Below are 20,263 nucleotides of genomic sequence, written 5' to 3'. Positions count from 1 at the left end.
CACAATTATTATGTAAAAATCAGGGATATAAGCGATGTGGATGCCAAGAATGCCTCGTGGAATATTTGAAAGATCATTAATGTGAAGAAATATCTGGAGAAGGCAACCTTGAAGACTGAAGATGTTGTGGTAGATGGGGAGTACTTTATAAGGAGAATGTATAACATGCATAGGGGGGACTTCCCTTAAGTGAGCTGGAAGAAGTTGATCCGTAACACCTAAGCAAGCCCAAAATGGATATTCATATTGTTCTCAGCGATACAAGAGAGGCGATACACCAAAGATAGGATAATAAAATGGGGTATGTGGAATGATACTATTTGTGCAATGTGTGAAGTTGAACAAGAGAGTCACCAACATTTGGTTTTCAACTGTTACATATCCGCGAAGGCGTGGATGCATATTCTGAAGTGGCTCGGCATCAGAAGAAGTCCTATGAGGTGGAGGGAGGAGATTAGTTGGGCTGGAATGCAAGCTAATGGAAAGAACTCGCTGGCAGAAATCTATAGAATGAGCTTGGCTTGTACTACATATCACATATGGCAAGAGAGAAACTACAGAATATTCCAACAAAAAAAGAGGACACCTCAAGACATAGCAAGATCAATTGTGCAAGTCCATTGTCGAGGTAGCATGAAGTCAAAGTTGGGGAAGTATATGAAGAAATTAAATTTCTATCCGAGTCTGTAATACTTGAGAAGTAGATTGGAGATGAAGTAGTTATAGCTAGTCGAAGTCTGTTTATACTAGAGTTGGGAATTATGTCAACTCTAAGTTTTTTTTGCTTTACTTGTAAATATTTTTTCCCTAGTAATAAAATATAATAATTACCAAAAAAAAAAAGGAAGAAGAAGAAAGAGTCCAAAACGCATTTACAACTCTGTTAGCTCAAAGAAATTAACTAACACATGTTCTTACTAAATGTCCAAGAGGTAGTGAAGTATACTATGTAATAAATTGGAAGTTACAATAATTAGTCCACTTTTACATATTTTAGGGATAATATAATTGAAAAATAGTTTGAATATATCATCATTTTCATATAAAAGAGACTAAAGTATACATTTAAAAAATTAGATGAAAATATCACATAGTCGTTACATACAAATCACTAATCATGTAACAAGAGTTTCCGCGACGTATTTGCTTGCTTAAGCTCTTGTTCAAAACTTCAAGGGAGACAGGTCAGACTTTGGCATGGGAAAAATAAAATAAATTTTACACCAATGATAGGCTGCCACATAAGAATTGGTCAATTATGAATAATTTTCACCTATAAAGAAAAAGGTATTGGGTCGGGCAAATCAAAATCATAAAACCCTAACAAAAACCCTAGCTCTCCTTAACCCTCAACCTCAGCAGACACCGCTACCGTAGCAACCAAAATTGAACCAAAATCTCAAAGCCAATGAAGACAATATCGGGTAAATTAACATCCACAACCCCAATCTCTCTTTCTCAAGCAGCAAAATCGCTCTCCAAATTTGCTGCATCAGAAAACGGAGCTTCACATTCTGTCTCCATATATATCCAACGTGCCGCCGATTCGTTCAACCAACTTGTTCAGCTTCATGAGAAACTCAGACCAAATAGTGCAAAAAATGAGCTTTCTATCAAAGTTGAGGAAATTTCCGAAAGAAGGAAGAAAATTGGGGAAGTTGGTATAAAGGCTGAAGATGTAGTTAAGAATGATGATTTCCCAAATGGGTCACAAAAAAGCAGAAAAAGCAACAGTCTTGATAAGAAAAGCAAGAAGCTTGACAAGGATCCGAAATTGATCAAGACCGAGCACCGGCTCGATATAAGTGAAGGAGAGACGGCAAAATCCAAGAAAAATGAGCTGGAGTTTGTTAAAATGGATAGCTATGTGAAGAGGGAATCGGAGTTGGAGGAAGTTAAGGAAGATGGTATGATAAGTAGGGACAAAAAAAAGAAGAAAAAGAAAAATAAGGTTGTTGGTGACAATGAGGGTGAGGTGGTGGGGAAAGTGGAAGAAGATTCGAGGGTTAAGGAGGAGGAGGAAAGGAAGAGGAAGAGCGTGGATCACAGTGAGGGTGAAAATGCTGGCTCAGCAGAACAGAGTAATAAGAAAAAGAGTAAAAAGAGGAGAATTGAAGGTGAAAAGTGAATGAGTTAGCTGAATTGTATTAGATTTTGTTGCTGCTGTTGTTGCTAGTATTGGTGAGGATCAGAGTAATGCTTTTTTATGTAGGAAAATTGTCCCTTGTGGATATCATTGCCAAAGCTGTATTGATATAACATTTTGAGTTATATTTAATGAGATACGATTCAATTTCAAATGATTATGGATCTAACAAAGTTTATTTGACATATCAGAATTTATGTGCTAATTTTCATATCCTGAAAAAAAAAATTGTTCGCTTGGTACTTTATAGTTGTACATAAGCAAAGTCATTCTCAAAAAAAAAAAAAAAAAAAAAAAAAAAAAAAAAAAAAAAAAAAGAAAAGAAAAAAAGACAATGCTGGTTTAGAAGAGCAGAGTAATAAGAACAAGAGTAAAAAGAGGAGAATTAAAGGTGAAAAGTAATTGAATTAGTTCAACTGTATGAAGATTATTTCTTGTATTGCTACTAATTGTGAGGAACAGACTATTTTTTTTTATATATGTAATACCTGCAGAAAATTGTCCCTTGTGGATATTATTGCTAAAGCTGTATTGATATACCTGTTCGAGTAATTCTTTATGAGTTATGATTCAATTTGAAGTATATGGATCTAACAATGTTTGATTGACTAGTTAGCTTTCTGATTTTTTTTGGATAGTGAGAGTGTGTTTGTGCGAAACAACTGTGTTTGTGTTACTTGATAAAAAGCACCACAAGCACTTATCAAAAAATTTAGACACCACAGTCATAACATTTGAAAGTGAGAAGCATGATAACTGGATGTCAGGGCAACTATGAATGCTGATCTGCTATTAATTTTTGCACAAAAAAGAGTAATAAAAAAAAAAATCTCCTTTCATTTCTGCTGTCCTCCTCTACTACTCTCTGGAAGCTAATAGTGCGAGTGTAAGGACACCTACATCCCTCCATTCTTCTTTCACCTTTGAAATTTGAACTAATTATGGTTTTCGTTTACTTTGCTAGAAGGGAAGTGGACTGTTATTTCCTTACATTTTGCATCCCATTTTGATTCTCATATTTCTATGTACTTATCCTATAACTGCTCTTTCATGGAATGCACTAAACAAACTATATTCAATACTTTCATGTGAAGAGTAAGCTTTAGCACATTTGGAAATTGTAAATCTGAAATAGTTTGCTTCAGGATTTTGATGTTAAGACCACAATAAAGGACTACCTCAAACACGTTTTGTTTTCTATAGAAGCCTTCAAAATAAACAATAACATTCTTTGCATTCCAATTTTTCTATTTTTGTCATGGCTTACTAAAGATTATATTGAATAATTGCAAGATATTCAAATTGCACTTGCTAAGAGGTCCTGTGACAGCTTTTCGTATAGGAAACAGTCCTGCATAGAGTCATCTGCCGACCAAATAAAGATACCATGAAGTTTTCCCCGACTCCTCAGTATGCTGCATGCATCATAGAATCCATGTTTAGGAGACAAGCCACCACTGTTGTCTGTTCCAAAGCTCACTAGAATCTTGCCTCCTTTATAGTTATACCTCTGGGTTTCAAAGTACTGCAGGAATTGAGTAATGGTTGTGCCCTTTTCATAGGCATAAAATTGGAAGTTGACATAGTCTATTAGATGACCATACTTTCTCCAGAGAGCTAAATAGTGCACCTGCACTGAATCATCTGCATATGGTGCTATAGATGTGTAAGAGACGACATTGTTTTGTTTAAGATAGTACAACAGTCGCCCGATGCACTCAGCGAATGTATCTGGATCTGCATTGAAGTGTTCATAATCTATATCTATTGCATCCAGGTTATATTGTTTCACTATCTTGGTGATTGAATATATTGCATTTCTCACCCAAGAAGTAATTGAAGTAGGAGCAAAGGTTGCATTTTTACCATTCACTGTATCACCACCGAGACTCAATCCTACCTTAACATTTTTGTACTGGGCCTTGATGGAAGAAATCTGGGAAGGGGTTAGATTATCAGTGTCCCAATAGACCAGGAAGTCACCATTAGTGGGTTCTGGTGATGTTGTGTTTGTGTAGTCTATAGCAAAGGAGAGGAGGAAGTGAAACTCAATATTTGGATTAATTGGGACATCAGAGAATGTGACATTCTTGCCCTCAGCTCCAATGTATTCTCTGAAAACCCCAGGGCAGCTTGCTGGAGTTGCTCCGGTTGCAGGGGAAATATTGAAGAGAGCTTGAAGGACAAGAATAGAAATGCAGAATTTGAAGGGGTTCATGTTTTCTTTGAGTTTGAAGAATTCCTTGTACTCCTTGTTGCTATTAACCAAAGCAAATGCCGATTAAAATATTTCTCCCTCTACAAGGCATTTGTTGTATGCCTCTCCAACTGTCATATAAGATTTAGTTTCTATTTGTATTTTTGTGGGTAATCTCTCGTTTGCAGACTTGGTTTTGTAAGCATCTATACACTTATAGATTATGTTTCAGCTAGAAGCCAAGCATTATCTTTCTTGGCATTTCCACAGACGGCTTAATTAAATATTCTAGGTGAGTAAAACTCTCTCTCATTAGCTCAAGGTTGACAAGGCATGAATCTCATGTTCGTTTTTCTATCAGCAGGCCATTTTGCTATACTGATTGTGCTAGGTATGGGGTGATGTCTTAAAAATGTTAAAATTTAAAGTAATCCTAATCAAGTTTTTTAGAATATAAGCTGAGTCGTATATGCATCCACCATTTTGGTGTAGTGTGCATTTACAGATGGCATCTTTCTTTCAGGCAAAAGAGAATCTGTTAATTTTTGATGTATTTATTTGGTCTCAAGCAGGCCTTTGACATTTCTAACAATCTAAAACATAGTAATAAGTTTACACTTCTAGCAGTCAAAACTACTTGTAACGATTTTGGCGTCTTCAAATTCTGTTGGACTTAATCAGCAGCATTCGCTTTCTAGAGCACAAGTGCAAACTTGAGTCATGTTGCGTCTGTCTCCTTCAAATTGTGCTCCAAATTTTTCAGAAAAAGAACTTCATTTGTAGCTGTTTCATAGCCATCTATTTCTATGTTAACAGAAATGCAAAGATGATAGAATTACCATGGCGTTTTCCCAGGAACCTGGATTTCAGAAAGGTGAAATGCATATTCAATGTAACTTGCTTACCTACTTTGCTAGGGGATACCTCAAAACCATCGTTGCTCTCTCATAAGAATCAGCCGAGATGATATCGAGTATTGGTTTGTTGACTCAAGTTGATTGTACCATTCCTCAATCTGATCGAATTTGGACAGTTGGCATGACAACTTATGGGGTATTGAGTTGTCTTTTTCCTGTTTCTTGTTTTTAAAGAGTAGGCTGGAAGAAGTTATTGCACTGTTCAAAGGCTCATGCATGGACTCTAAGTGGTGGTTTTTCACTTGTATAACACAGTAGCACAATTTCTTCCTATTTCTCACATGATATGTCTTTTAAAGTTAAACCCAGTCGGTCCATTTGCCTAGGTTAGTAAAACAACTTCATATTCAGTTTCTTCATAACTGGAAAATGTTTCCTCTAATCTGCTTTATTTGGTGAGAGCAACATTTTAGCTAATATATGCACGAAGTTTTTGCTTGTCTGAGTTTCTGGGTTAACATAGTCTGACTGCCTTCTTTGAGCTAAAGGAAGAGTTTACTTTGGATGAATATTGGCTCCAAATGCATTGACAGTGATGAGGCAGATGAAGAGAAGTGCAAAGGGCTTGGGCAACATATAGGACGTATGCTGGTAGAACTGGAAGCTAGTCAATAAAGTTGTATGTTTTACTTTACTCAAGATACTGAAGGGATTGCTTGCTTTTGAAAATGGAAATTTCTCAATTGCATATTTTCTAGGTGTCTAATTTAAAGCATTCGGGAAACCAGGTAACTATTAGTCTTTACCTTTATATCCACGCATGCTACTGCATTTGAAACATATTTGTACACAAGTAGAGGCACTACAATTACAATAGGTCATAAATGAATAGACCTGAATAATGCTGATAGTCAGTCTAATTGACAGCTTATGCAATTTGGTGAAATGCTTGGTCTTAATCCGTTTACAAACTATAGTAAAGAAAAATGTTTTCCTGCGAAGATTAAGTTTTAACTGTAAGTTTGAACTTATTTGCATCAATATCTTGATTGTAAGACCGCAGTAAGAGTGCTACCTCAAACATGTTTTATTCCCTAGAGAATCCTCCAAGATAAAACATAACATTCTTCTGCTTTAATTCTATCTTTTGTCATGGCCTACAAAAGATTATCTTAAATGGTTGCAAGATATTCAAATTGAACTTGCTAAGAGGTCCTGTGACAGCTTTTCATATATAAAATGATCCTTTTTAGAGTCATCTGCAGACCAAATAAAGATACCATGAAGTTTTCCTTGACTCCTTAGTATGCTGCATGCATCATAGAATCCATGTCTAGGAGACAAGCCACCAATATTGTTAGTTCCAAAGCTTACTAGAATCTTGCCTCCTTTATAGTTACAGCTCTGGGTTTCAAAGTACTGCAGGAACTGAGTAATGGTTGTGCCCTTTTTATAGGCATAAAATTGGAAGTTGACATAGTCTATTAGATGACTGTACTTTGTCCAGAGTGCTAAATAGTGCTCTTGCACTGTATCATCTGCATATGGTGCTATTGATGTGTAAGAGACTACATTGTTTTGTTTAAGATAGTACAACAATCGCCCGATGCACTCGGCGAATGTATCTGGATCTGCATTGAAATGCTCATAATCTATATCTATTGCATCCAGGTTATACTCTTTCACTATCTTTGTGACTGAATATATTGCATTTCTTACCCAAGAAGTAATTGAAGTAGGAGCAAAGGTGGCATTTTTACCATGCACTGTGTCACCACCGAGACTCAAACCTACCTTAACGTTTTTATGCTGGGCTTTGATGGAAGAAACCTTTGAAGGGGTTAGATTATCAGTGTCCCAATAAACCAGGAAGTTACCATTAGTGGCTTCTGGTGATTCTGTGTTTGTGTAGTCTATGGCAAAGGAGAGGAGAAAGTGAAATTCAACATTTGGATTAATTGGGACATCAGAGAATGTGACATTCTTGTATAGAGCTCCAATGTATTCTCTGAAAACCCCAGGGCAGCTTGCTGGAACTGCTTCAGTTGTAGCGGAAATAGTCAAGAGAGATTGAAGGACAAGAATAGTGATGCAGAATTTGAAGGGCTTCATACTTTCTTGGAGTTTGAAGGATTCCTTGTACTTCTTATTGGTATTTAACCAGAGTAAATGCCGATTAAAATACTTCTCCTTTGACAAGGCATTTGTTAAATTCTTCTTCAGACCATCATTTAAGGCTTAATTTCTGTTTGTTCTTTTGTGAGTAACATTTCTTTTGCAGACCTGGTGTGGTAGTTGGTGAACATCAGTACATAGAAAAGATTATGTCTCAGCTGGAAGCCTGGCATTGTTCTTCTTGGCATCTTCTACGGACGGCTCAATATATATATTCTTAGGTAAGTGAAACTCCCTTTCATAGCTTAAGGTTAGGTATTGGACTATTGGTAGATGTCTTAAAAATGTTCAAAATATAATATTCTAACCAAGTTGTTCTAGAGTATAAGTTGAGTAATATGTGCATCTGCCATTTTTGTGTAGAGTTCATTTTTTGTTGACATCTTTCTTTCATGCTAAAGAAAACCTGATTGTTTGAAATAAGAAATCTTTGTATCAAGTAGACTTTTAACTTTTGCAACACTCTAAGATGATATTAAGGCAGAGGGGATCTAGGATTTGAACTTAATGGATTTGAATTTTGCGTTCTACCATAATCATTTGGTTTGCTGGTTCCGAAATCTATAATTTGTACTTATTTTGTATATTTTTTTAACACATACAAGGCCTGAGCCAAAGTTAATGGTTCAGACCTTATGAATCAAGTTTAACATTTCTGAAAAAGATTGAAATAATATACATAGAGATAATGTGGAAATTACGCATAAGCTGGTTCGGACACCACTGTCATAAAGAAATAATAATGTGGAAATTACAAGAGAGATACGATGGCGATGCCGAGAATGTAAGAAGCTGGAAAAGCACAGTGTCGCTACTTGCTACAATCAGAGGCGGACCTAGATTTGGAGGTGACCGGGGCACTACTATTCATAGTCATGACTCATGCGAATTATTAGCTACTAAGTTTGATGTGCAACTCTTGAAATTTGGATGATTATGATAAATTCTAAGCTTCGATTTTTAGCCTAGAGAGAAGTTTGGTTTTTTTTGAAGAGGGGTTTAATCAAACGAAAAGGGGGCTTGGGGGAAACTATAAAAAATAAAAGGACCAAAATTAAATAAAAAAGTAAAAATAAAACAACAACAACAACAACAACAACCAAGTAGAATCCCACTAATGGGGTCTGGGGAGGGTAATGTGTACGCAGACCTTACCCCTACCCCGAAGGAGTAGAGAGGCTGTTTGCGAAAGACCCTCGGCTCAAGAAAACAAAAAGACAAAAGGAGATAATATTAGTATCACCACATAAATCATAGGAAAAATAGGAACAACATGAAATCCAGAAGAAAGATGCAAAGCAAAAGCGATAGCTAGTAAATAGGTCCTGCACTGAAAAGTGAAATAGTAAGACACAACATTGTCACTAGCTATCTTAGACAAAAAAATAAAAGTAAAAATAAAATAAAAATTGGGCTTGTAAATCGTTCAAGTAAAAAGCAAAACATATTTGGGAATCGAACTCAAGTCTCGACTTACCAACCTCTAGCCATTGGTTATAGACTTACCAAAATTAGTCAAGCACATATAAAAATTGAAAAACCAAATAAATAAGGTTCTTTCTCTCAAATAATCACATGCAAAAATCTCCTTCTATATTTTTAAGCGTGATTAGCAACATTAGATGCAAGACGGAAAAGATATTTCATGGATGAGGTAGCAAATAAAGTGATGAAATACAAAAAAATAAATATACAATATTCCAAAAATCTAAGCAAAAAAGGAACTTTTTCAATGGGTATAGTTGAAATTCATTGAAAACATATAGATAACTCAATATACAAAATTTGAGGAAGATTGGAGGTGATTTGGACTGGGTTTGTATCAAAATCGTAATTAAATCGAGTTCAAAAAATTCTTTTGTGACACATGTATCAAACATGTATCACGCATGTATCTCACACACGGCTATACATGGATATATATGTGATACACAATTGATTCAAATATGATACATATGTAATACACAAATGATACACAGTGTGATACACATATCATTTTTTTTCATGTTCAGTTTTTACTTTGAATTTTCAATTCAAACCACCTCAAAACTTTACCAAATCATCCCAAAACTGATATTCAAGCTTCTTAAAATGTACCCAATCTATTCTAATAACACCCACTCAAAAGAAAGCAAAAACTTGAGCTTTTTTTTTGTTACAAATAGCTAATTGGCTAATATTAGTAATATTTTATGAATTGACCAATTTTTGTAATGAGCTACTTATAAATGGACATAACTGGTAGTTTCCCTAAAATATATGTTCGTTTGTCACGGCAACTAGCCTATATATACATATAGTTATAGGAGTTTTTGCCGAGCTTAACGGGTGCCGATGACCCGTCTACCTTCCACCTAGGTCCGCCCCTGGCTACAATTAATTCATTATTTGGCTCGTCTTAATATATTTCTTTCCGATAGTTGGTGAAGAAAACTCCAAAGCATCTGCATTCGTTAATTTGGTTTTAAACTAACTTGAATTGATATTTGGAATATGGAATACCTTGAGAACCTACGGAATGCAATCTAACCTATAATTAGGGTATTATGCTTTTAGCTCGCGTTAGAAACTATTTATATAGGGTAGTCGAAAAAGTGTATAAATTTTTTTGTATATAACATACAAAATGTGTGTGTGTGTATATATATATATATATATATTTTATACATTTTTTCGGCTATTATTTTTACAGCGATTATACAGTGTCATTTTCTCCCTATAATATATTAATATAATAAGTAGTTACACAAGAGTAATGTCAAATCAATATTACTGCTTTTTTGCCTCCCTCTTGCCAAGTGTGGGCAACTGATCTGAGACAAAAAGAAGTTTTAGGCATATAAACGATCTTGTGACTTTTTCTTAAAAGATTCTAAGCAAAAAGGATTTAATGGTGTTCGTTGTTACATTTTCTGAATAAGGATTCATTTCTTTTAGGCATAGAAATGCTATCTTCAAGTGACAAAACTACAAAAAGGAAAAAGAAAAATGAGTTTTTACTTTTCTAATAAGCTTTTTCACGAGGCCATCTATTTAGAGGTTTCATTATAATAAAACCGTCTTTATTTTGGCAATCAACATACTGTAACTTCCTTTTTATTCCAAGGTTGAGATCAGTTAAACTTTGCACATAAACGAAGTTTCAGCGGAACAAAAATAAAATTAAAAAAGAAAAAAAGTTCTGTCATCATGTAGTAATTCTTGATCAACTAGTCCTTAGAGATTTCGGGTAATTTAAGGATCATTAACCGGAAAAAAGACTTATTTGGACCGTGTATGCACCAAACCATATTAATTTATTAATCGTGGTAAGAATACATATTAATTAACCAGATATGTGAGAGTGAGACATCATAACCCATTCCCCACTTGGAATTTAGCTTGCCAGATAGAGTTTGTCTGAGAGTCGGCTCGTTTGGTATGAGGGATAAGGGATAAGAGATAATTAATTTCAGGATTAAATTTGAGATGAGTTTATCCCATATTTGGTTGTGATAAAATCGTGGTATAACTAATTCCGGGATTAGTTATTATGGGATTGTAGTGTTTTTTTATTTTGGTGGAATAACTAATCCCAAGATAACTAACCCCGAGATAATTAATCGTGATAACTTGTTTCCAACCAAACGACCCTAAAGAGATATGCTTAAGACTCTCTGTTCACCCAAGCTTCTTATTAATAATTCTTTTCCGTCTTTTTTTCTTTGTTTAAATTTTTTTATCCCTTTATAACAATCTTTATCCGATTTAATCAAAAGGCATATCTTTGTGATGAAAGTGAAAGTATTGAATTAAAGGATCTCTAAAGCTGGTTCAAGATTTAATTAGTCGACAGAATCTATGCTTTATCTTAGAAAGCAAATGAAACAAGAAGATTATTAAAAGATGGTTATTATCTTCAAGTAATCAAAACATTCAGGAATATTTCCCTTTTTTCCATATGAAGCAAAGAATGAGTATCAAACATATAGTACTTATATAACAAATGTGTATGGGTTGTGTATGTTTAAGTGCTTCATTTTATTTTCTGTCAAAACTCAGAGATTAGGGATGATGTTAAGGAAGTTTGGAACATCAATTTTCGTCCTCTGTTTTATCTTTCTTGCTTTGGGGAAAGAGGTTTCAATCAAGGCGAAAAGTGAGAGCCTTTCAACAAAGAAGAAGGTAGGAGAATTTATTAGTACTTTCACAATTTGAAGATTGATATAAATTTGTTTGTCGATTAACTTTTATAAACTGGACAACCCGGTACACAAAGCATTTCGTATTCACATAGGGTCCGAAGAACGACTGCACCTCAAGGAGTGTGATATAGATAGCCTACAGTATTAGAGTTCAACTTTTGCGCTGTTTTATGCTATTGGTAATTAAGTTACCATTGTTCTAGGTCCTTCACTTTCATTATATCGACGTGGATTCAGGGGCATACGAACGTTGCTTGCATTGGTGTCATGTAACACTGCTTCGCCGATTTTTTTCCTCATAGTCTGCATGTATAAATAATAAATAAAATTAAAATATTGGGTATAAATATAAAAATGACACTGCTTGTCATTACAATAATTTATTAATTTGTTCACTTTTTCAAATATTGACACTGCTTGTGAAAATTCCTGCGTACGCCACTGTATGAATTGCACACGAAATAACAATCGAACTTTTTAAGACATATGTAATTCGTGGTCTAATAATTAGACAACAACTTTGCTTCGAACATAGGAGTAACAAATTTGTAGCAAGCATGATTTGGTACCATAAAAGATATACATATTAAATAACATATTATAACATGTTTAATTATACTTGAAATGCAAAAATAATTCTTCGTACTGTTAGTGTATATAACTTAAACCCCACAAAAAATAAAAAATCCTGTACATCATCACTTTTCACTTTACTGAATCCGTAACATATTAAAGGGCAGCCTGGTACACTAAGCTCCCGCTATGTGCGGCGTCTGGGGAGGGTCAAACTACAATGGTCTATTGTACACAGCCTTATCCTGCATTTCTACAAGAGGCTGTTTCCACGGCTCGAACCCGTGGCCTCCTGGTCATATGCCATCAACTTTACTAGTTACGATTCTGAATCCCTAACATAGTATTGTTGCAAATTACTAAGTTGGTTTTGACTGAAATATATTGTTGTCCTGATAATTGCAGGAGAAATGTACCTATTTTGTGACAATAGAGACAACATGTACAAAGGGTGCAGAAACCTCAAACCATGTAAGCCTAAGGTTTGGTGATGAAAAATCCACTGACATTTTAGTTCACCATTTGAATTCCGAGCATTTGAAAAGGCTTGATCCATTAGAACCACAAGTTCTTGATGATATTCCCAGAAAACCATTTCAAGCTTGCATTACAGATCAGTTTCAAGTCACTGCTCAATGTGTCGAATCGCCGATTTGCTATCTCTATCTTAAATTGGCTGGAAATGATGACTGGCGTCCTGGTTTTGCTCAAGTTCAAGTAGTAGAAGGGCCTCATTTTAGCTCAAATACATTCTATTTTCGACGATATTTGCCTCGTCGAGTATGGCACGGATTGAACTTGTGTGAAACAGAGGTCACACCTTTTGGAGTAAAGCTTAAGAGAAAAGTATTTGGAAAAAGAGTTCCATAAGCCTTTCTGTCATGTGCAGCAGCGACTTAATTAGCGTACGCAAGATCACTAAACTTGTATGTTCCGGTTTAGGGCGGTACATGTTCTAAGATTTTACTTTCTTCCCAAATTGATGTTTATTTTTTGTTATTTTTCAAGCGAAAATAATTTATGTATGTCTTTGCGCGAGCAAAAAAGTGTGAGATAACGCTCCTCGTAAAGTAAAAGGGTGTCTCTGCCATTAGTCCTTGGGACATTAATATGCAAGTGAAACACAAAATTTTTAAACAATTAATAACTTATTATGAGTAGTTGAATTCAGACATAGGTTTGCCTTTTGAAACTAACTTTAATTCAACAAATATATATATATATTTTTTTTGGTTTCCCACCCGGTGTCCGGTACCCGCATTGAAGCCCGACTATATCCGGATTCGCGCCGCGTAGGACCCCTTTCGGGGGGAAGGGCTCCCTACCAAGGATTTTTCCATACTCAGGGCTCGAACCCGAGACCTCTGGTTAAGGGAAGAGCAGTCCCATCCACTGCACCACATCCTTTGGTGGTAATTCAACAAATATTTCATGTTAATTAGTTGTTTGATATTCTGATATTCTCCTCTTTTCCTCTTCTGTTGCCCTCTTTTTGTTATACAGATATTGCAGTTATAATTTGTGAAAATTAAAGACTTTGCAAACAAATTTTTGGGAAAAAGATCTTGTATCCAAACTATTGATAGAATCAACAGCAAAAAATTCAATATAATTCCACAAATGTGGTATGGGTAATATAATTCCACAAATGGGATCTGGGGAAGATAGTGTGTACGCAGACTTTACCCTTACTTTGAGTGTAGAGACTATTTCCGATAGACTCCCCTCCTCCAACCAAGGAAAGATAAAAAAGATCGCAGTAGCAACAAGCAGTACAATAATAAGATAACAAGCAGAATGATCAACATGTAGTAATAGAGATCTAACAATAATAAAATACAAGGCTAACTACTAATACTATTGGTAAGCAAAAAGAATCAATTAAACTATTGAAAGAATAAATAAAAAAAATTTTAAAAAATAACCTCTATTTTAAACAAAATTAAACTAATATTTTTCTAAAACCAACCAAAAACAGTTGATTTGAAGGGAGCCTACCCTATAGGTCATGGGTTCAAACATTAGGGTAGGTTGTCTACATCACACTGTTTGAATTGTGGCCCTTTCTCGAACTTTGCGTGAACGCTGGATGCTTTGTGCACTGAGCTGCCTTTTTCTAAACAAAAAACAGCTAATTTATCATCTACTGGATCTCAGGGGAACCAATACAACAGATAAATTATCTCTACTGCCTTCTAAAAATGCTTTTAGAATAAGGTCTTTGGCCAATATTGATGGATCTGAATAGTCCTCTACTTTATTCAGAAAATCACAAACTTTTTGTGGACTTAAACTTTCAAATATTCCATCAGATGACACCACCAAAAACTCATCTTTTGAACTTAAATTTACCCAATCAGTCACTTCTGGAGTAGCTATAATTCCATATTTTTTCAAAGGAACATCACCAATAGCTCGAGTCATAGGAAAATGGCCATTGAGCAAAGGAACATCATTCATCGTCCGACTAAATTTACCTCCAGACGCTTCAATTCTAGCCCTCTCATCCGCCCTTAGCGCGTTATGATCTCTTGTCAATTCCTTAACGAGATCACCCGCCAATTCCTCGCGTTGAGAGCAAATAAATGCCTTTGAATCGCCAACGTTTGCAACTAAAACATGATTGTTATATATAAGAGCAACAACTGCAGTAGATCCTGAATAAAGTTCATGTTCGATAGCAATCTTGGAAAATTCTGCATCAATTTCCTCAATGGTTTTTACTAATGATGTTTTTAAAAATTCCATAAATTCATGACCATGGTAATTCTTAAGGTGAAACTTAAACTTTTCCAGAATTTTTTTTGAGGCCAGTTCACTAGCATATTCTCCAATATGACCATCAAATACTGCTACAACACCAATAATTACCTCTTTGTGCCCAAAAAAAGGAATTTTAAGATCAAGGTCACATGTTATTCGATCTTCTTGATATGCTCTTCTCCCTTTGTTTGAGGCAAAGTGACAATTTTTAGTTGGAATTGACTTTGTTTTTTGTGGAACAATTTTTTCTTCAGGTTTAGGTACCTTGAGGTTCATAAAAATTCCAATGAAGCAGGCAATAAAAATTCCACATATGATAATACTCATCATCTTCCAAGATCCAACTTGTTGTTTCTTGTTTGAATTGCGAACAACATCGCGACGTCGGGCCATCTCTACAAAGGAGATGAGGACAATATTGGAGATTAGTGGCGGACTCAGAATTTTGAGTTCGTAATAAAATACTAATGCACACGAAAAAGGAGAGGCAAGAACCCTAGCGGCTGTTACCTTAAATGTTCTGAATTCTCAATATTTGACTATATTAAAACTTACGTGTAAACCAATTAACGTAATACATATGTCTTAACGCATAGACTTAACCTAATTCTTATCGATTAAGGATTCTCAATGACGAGATGTATTAATAGTGAAAATTATTAGGACTTGGATAATAGTACATATACGCGTTCAAAAGAAAGAGATGTCCTTTTTTTTGGGCGTCTTTGATTTGCAAGGATTAAGTTTTTAATTAACCATGTCTTATATGTGAATACCGAGTGAAAGAGAATATGCAAAACATATTTTATAATTAGAACATAGATTTTGTATCCAAACTATTGAAAGAATGAAATAAACTATAAATAAATAGACAAAAAATAAAAATGATGCCACGAATTCCAATGTTAAATAGGCATCAGGGATTAAAGCTATAACCTAATTCCAATTCTACTTTACATCTTGTAGACTTCCAATTTCATTAAATACCATCTCCTCTTTTACGTTCTTTTCTTTCACTTAGGGGTGATGAAGAAAAACCAAAAAATTCAACCAACTGACTATATATATATATATATATATATATATATATATATATATATATATATATATATATATATATATATATNTATATATATATATATGCATTTGGCTTGATATTAAAAAAGAAAAACTTGAACCAAATAAATAAATAAATAAATTTTAGATTCTATTAATTTAAATTTTATAGAATTTTTACTTTAAGAAATAGTCTAGCCAGACATATTTCTGATCCTTGCTTCGACATAATATTTAATATGACTTAGAGAATTTATTTATATTTATGTAAATACTTGATGTAGACGTGTATGATGTCATGGGCGGCTTTCAAGCCATGTCCCATGACCTCTTGGACGCGCCCCGTGGCGTCCTAGCAAGCCTCCCAACGCCTAGCGCCACGGACGATCCCGTGGTCTTGTGCGTCAAGTGACAAGCGCGCATGTGCCTTAGTCGCCCCGCCGATATCCCTTGTCAGCGCCCAGCCGCAGGCAGATGCCAACAGCGCCGCGCGCAAACCGCGATGCCAAAAACAAGGTTGCTGACAACGGACCCGTTTCTACCTTGTAGAAAACTAAGTCTTTTTCATTGTAAATATAGAGTAGTTTTATTTCATGTACTTCCATTATGTTTCTCTAGCTTAGTAAGGTCTAGTTTTGTAACTTTGGTTTATTTTTTAAAGCACTATTAGGGGGGATCAAGCAATCAAACACTCTAGCAAGCAAACAATTCTCTTTACTGGTGTCTCTCCCCCTCGATAGCGTGTTGCTTTTCTGTAATAGCTTTCCTTAATGCAATCAAGCTTTCTTTTCATTCTCAATTCTCATTTCTGTTCTCTCAATTGCTCTTGACATTGGTTTTCCCGTACGACACCGACAATCTCATCTAGCGTACGGAAGGGACCTCAGTTGGCGGATAGTAATTACTGCATTGACATCAGTTGCTTAGACTTACGTCGCTCTTCCGAGGAATCCCAGGAAGGCATCGCGTAACAGTTGGTATCAGAGCCTAGGCTCGACATCGAACGAGGGAACACATTGCCATTACCACCATTTCTGACCATGGTGAATCATGGGGACCGCATTGCGGCCCTTGAAGAGACGGTTGACGTATTACGGCCCATTGTAGATATGGTGCATGAACTAAGAACCAGCCTAGTTCAAAGGTTGGACGATCTGGATCGCAGAATGCTCCAGGCCGAATTTGACATAGAAAACATCAGTCGCGACTCTGAAGGAGACCGGTAAACGGCAGCCACAGAGGCAGCCAAAATTTTTGGCAAATTTGAGGGCCTCCAACAGGAGCGTGCCGAGGATTTAGCCTATAGGGCACAAGAGGCAGACAGGGTGACTGCCTTGCAACAAACTATAGACAACTTGACAAGCCAGCTCAATATTGTCAATGCTGCTTTACAAGGCCTGCTTCGAGGAGGCGGAAACAAAATCGGGGGTGCTCCGCAGCAAAAAACTGAAAATTCTTGAGCCAAAGCCATACAGTGGAGCTCGGAATGCCAAAGAAGTGGAAAACTTCTTCTTCGACATCGAACAATAATTCGATGCCGTGGGGGGCCTAGAAGAAGCTAAGAAGGTAGCAACTGTTGCCATGTATCTTCAGGGTGATGTTAAACTCTGGTGGCGGGTGAAGTACGAAGCCATCAAGGCCGGTGTAAGATGCTCTCGAGACATGGGCAGAACTGAAGGCAGCCATACGCATACAATTCTAGGAGAAAGCTACGGGAGCTCCGCCAGACCAAATCAGTGTGGGATTATGTGCGGGAATTCTCCGCGCTCATGCTGAACATACGTGACATGGGGGACAAACACAAGCTCTTCATATTTCTGGAAGGGTTGAAACCTTATGCCCGTATGGAGCTATAAAGACAAAGAGCAGATATCCTACCCAAGGCGATCCAAGCAGCGGAATGCCTTGGGGACTATCAGGTGAAAGCTCGGAAGGATAGGCCTCAACCGCCTGCCCGAGCAGGATACAAAGGGGGCCAGCCTAATGGTGGCCCTAGTAGAAGTGGAGGAGATCGGAGTGCAACCAAATCTAAGGCTCCCTCCTTAGGCAGCAATAGTGCGGCGTCAAACAACAATGATCGGGGGAGAAAGCCCCCTTCAGGATGCCGTCATTGTGGCGGTCCACATTAGAATAATGAACGCCCACATGCACAGATGAACGCCCATCAAGCTTTTGATGATGGGACCGATGACGAGATGACGCGGACCAGACCGAACCAGTAGGTGCCTTCAATGTAATTGTTGGCTCTATTTCTGAGGCCTTAGCGGGAACCAGTGTTGGTATCCGTAAGAAGAAGGACTCATGTCCAATCACCAATAAATGGAAAAAGAAGGCGGATGAGAGAACTCCTCTTAAACAAGAAAGGACCTTAATGTTCGTCAAGATGAAGGTAAATGGCAAGCCCATTCTGGCGATAGTAGACACGGGTGCTTCCCACAACTACTTAGCCTCGACTCAAGTAGAGCGCCTTGGTCTAGTTGTAGGAAAGGGTAGAGGTCGTGTCAAGGCTATCAACTTACCTCCTCAGCTAGTGGGCAGAATAGCCAACGAGGTATCAGTGAAGCTTGGCCCTGACGAAGAAAAATTCAACCTACACGCGGTGATCATAGATGACTTCGAGTTGATAGTTGGGTTGGAATTCCTGAGGCAAACCAACACCATGCTCGTACCGTATGCAGACATGCTACTGATGATGGGAACAAACGGGTCCAAGCCCTGCATTATCCCGTGCATGCCTATGAAGATGGCTGCTGAGAACATCTCGGTCTTGCAGTTGAAGAAGGGGGTCAAAAGACATGAACCTACGTTCCTAGCCACGCTCTGCATTGAAGATATAGAACACTCCTCAGGTCCCGTTCCTGTACCCGTGAAGGAGCTGCTATTGGAGTTTGAAGACGTCCTGCCACAGGACATGCCAAAGCGACTCCCGCCTAGGCGCACTGTGGACCATGAGATTGAGTTGGTGCCGGGTGCGAAGCCACCCGCCCGGGTGCCTTACAGAATGTTTACAACCCGAACTCACCGAGCTTCGGAGACAATTGATGGAAATGCTAGACAGAGCGATCATCATTCTCTCCAAGTCCCTATACGGGTCCCTTGTGCTATCCAAAAGAAACATGATGGCAGCCTACGACTCTGTGTGGATTATCGGGCTCTAAACAAAATCACTGTGAAGAACAAGTACCCTATTCCGCTAATGGCAGACTTGTTCGATTGACTGGGTGATGCGATGTTGTTCACCAAGATACACCTGAAGACAGGTTATTGGCAAGTTCGAATTGCAGAGGGTGATGAACACAAGATGACCTGTGTGACAAGATATGGGTCGTACGACTTCCTGGTTATACCGTTCGGCTTGACTAATGGTCCAGCCACATTTTGCACCCCAATGAACCAAGTGTTCCAAGAGTACATTGTTGAATTCGTGGTGGTCTACTTGCATGATATTGTGGTATATAGACAAACACAAGAAGAACACCTAGACTACTTGCGGAAGGTCCTAGCCCGATTGCGGGAGCATGAACTATATGTGAAGATATCCAAGTGCTCCTTTTCTCAAAAATAGATTAACTCCCTCGGACATGTCATCGAGGAAGGGCGGATCAAAATGAACCAACAGAAGATTCAGGCTTTCACAGATTGGCCGCCGCCTAAGGATATCCACGCCTTGAGGGTGTTCCTTGGCCTCTGCAACTTCTATCAGCGATTTGTGAAAAATTACTCACTCATCACAGTGCCATTGTTAGAACTCCTCAAGAAGGTCACGCCTTGGGATTGGGGACCCAGGTGAGCAAAGGCCTTTAATGTATTGAAAGCGACTATGTCTAGTAGCCCCGTCTTGGCCCTCCCTGATTTGGCCAACCCATTCGAGGTACAAACGGATGCCTCCAACTATGCCCTTGGCAGAGTCTTGCTACACGAAGGGCATCATGTAGTGTACGAGATAGGAAGCTGAAGGATGCAGAGTGGTGCTATGCCACCCACGAGAAAGAATTATCGGTTGTCGTCCATTGCTTACGCCTTTGGAGGCGCTATCTGCTGGGAACCCTGTTCATGGTCAAGACAGACAATACAGTTATTAGCCATTTCATGAACCAACCGAAGCTGAATGGTCGACAGGCCAGGTGGAAGGAACTCCTAGCGGAATTCCAGTTCAACCTAAAGTACCGAAGTGGGAAGACCAATCATGTTGCTGATGTGCTCAGTCGGAGAGCTGACCTAGCATCGGTGTGCCTACTCGCCACCCTAAGGGGGAGCGAAGTATCCACCACCATCAAAGACCAGATACAAGATCTACTCATTAAGGATCCTG

At 37.5% G+C, this 20,263-nt stretch overlaps 5 protein-coding genes across 5 annotated transcripts; 2 read left to right on the top strand and 3 right to left on the bottom strand.

Moving 5' to 3' along the window:
• Nucleotides 1–1,285: 1,285 nt before the first annotated feature.
• On the top strand, nt 1,286–2,303 carry LOC109209846 (nucleolar protein 58-like). Its single transcript, XM_019373192.1, has one exon. It carries the CDS (start codon nt 1,409–1,411, stop codon nt 2,126–2,128), a length of 720 nt encoding a protein of 239 aa, XP_019228737.1. The 5' UTR covers nt 1,286–1,408; the 3' UTR covers nt 2,129–2,303.
• Nucleotides 2,304–2,429: 126 nt separating this feature from the next.
• Nucleotides 2,430–4,364, bottom strand: LOC109209852 (chitinase 2-like). Its single transcript, XM_019373196.1, has one exon. The coding sequence runs from the start codon at nt 4,362–4,364 to the stop codon at nt 3,444–3,446; it is 921 nt and encodes a 306-aa protein (XP_019228741.1). The 3' UTR covers nt 2,430–3,443.
• A 1,698-nt stretch (nt 4,365–6,062) lies between these two features.
• Nucleotides 6,063–7,416, bottom strand: LOC109209854 (chitinase 2-like). Its single transcript, XM_019373199.1, has one exon. The coding sequence runs from the start codon at nt 7,310–7,312 to the stop codon at nt 6,392–6,394; it is 921 nt and encodes a 306-aa protein (XP_019228744.1). The 5' UTR covers nt 7,313–7,416; the 3' UTR covers nt 6,063–6,391.
• Nucleotides 7,417–11,359: 3,943 nt separating this feature from the next.
• Nucleotides 11,360–13,272, top strand: LOC109209853. The gene is made up of 2 exons (XM_019373197.1): nt 11,360–11,539; nt 12,538–13,272. Exons 1-2 carry the CDS (start codon nt 11,378–11,380, stop codon nt 13,000–13,002), a joined length of 627 nt encoding a protein of 208 aa, XP_019228742.1. The 5' UTR covers nt 11,360–11,377; the 3' UTR covers nt 13,003–13,272.
• A 999-nt stretch (nt 13,273–14,271) lies between these two features.
• LOC109209851 (probable protein phosphatase 2C 51) lies at nt 14,272–15,288 on the bottom strand. The gene has a single exon (XM_019373195.1). The coding sequence runs from the start codon at nt 15,286–15,288 to the stop codon at nt 14,272–14,274; it is 1,017 nt and encodes a 338-aa protein (XP_019228740.1).
• Nucleotides 15,289–20,263: the final 4,975 nt, after the last annotated feature.

Source organism: Nicotiana attenuata, unplaced genomic scaffold (genome assembly GCF_001879085.1).
Source record: "Nicotiana attenuata strain UT unplaced genomic scaffold, NIATTr2, whole genome shotgun sequence".
NCBI classification, from domain to species: domain Eukaryota; kingdom Viridiplantae; phylum Streptophyta; class Magnoliopsida; order Solanales; family Solanaceae; genus Nicotiana; species Nicotiana attenuata.
This window is presented reverse-complemented; position numbering and strand designations above follow the sequence as displayed.

Bases quoted from the DNA above. Each gene is read 5' to 3' on its own strand.
- LOC109209846 (XM_019373192.1), top strand. From the start codon at position 1,409: ATGAAGACAATATCGGGTAAATTAACATCCACAACCCCAATCTCTCTT.
- LOC109209852 (XM_019373196.1), bottom strand. From the start codon at position 4,364: ATGAACCCCTTCAAATTCTGCATTTCTATTCTTGTCCTTCAAGCTCTC.
- LOC109209854 (XM_019373199.1), bottom strand. From the start codon at position 7,312: ATGAAGCCCTTCAAATTCTGCATCACTATTCTTGTCCTTCAATCTCTC.
- LOC109209853 (XM_019373197.1), top strand. From the start codon at position 11,378: ATGTTTAAGTGCTTCATTTTATTTTCTGTCAAAACTCAGAGATTAGGG. The intron at 11,540-12,537 runs GTAGGAGAATTT...TGATAATTGCAG, and splicing joins GCCTTTCAACAAAGAAGAAG to GAGAAATGTACCTATTTTGT.
- LOC109209851 (XM_019373195.1), bottom strand. From the start codon at position 15,288: ATGGCCCGACGTCGCGATGTTGTTCGCAATTCAAACAAGAAACAACAA.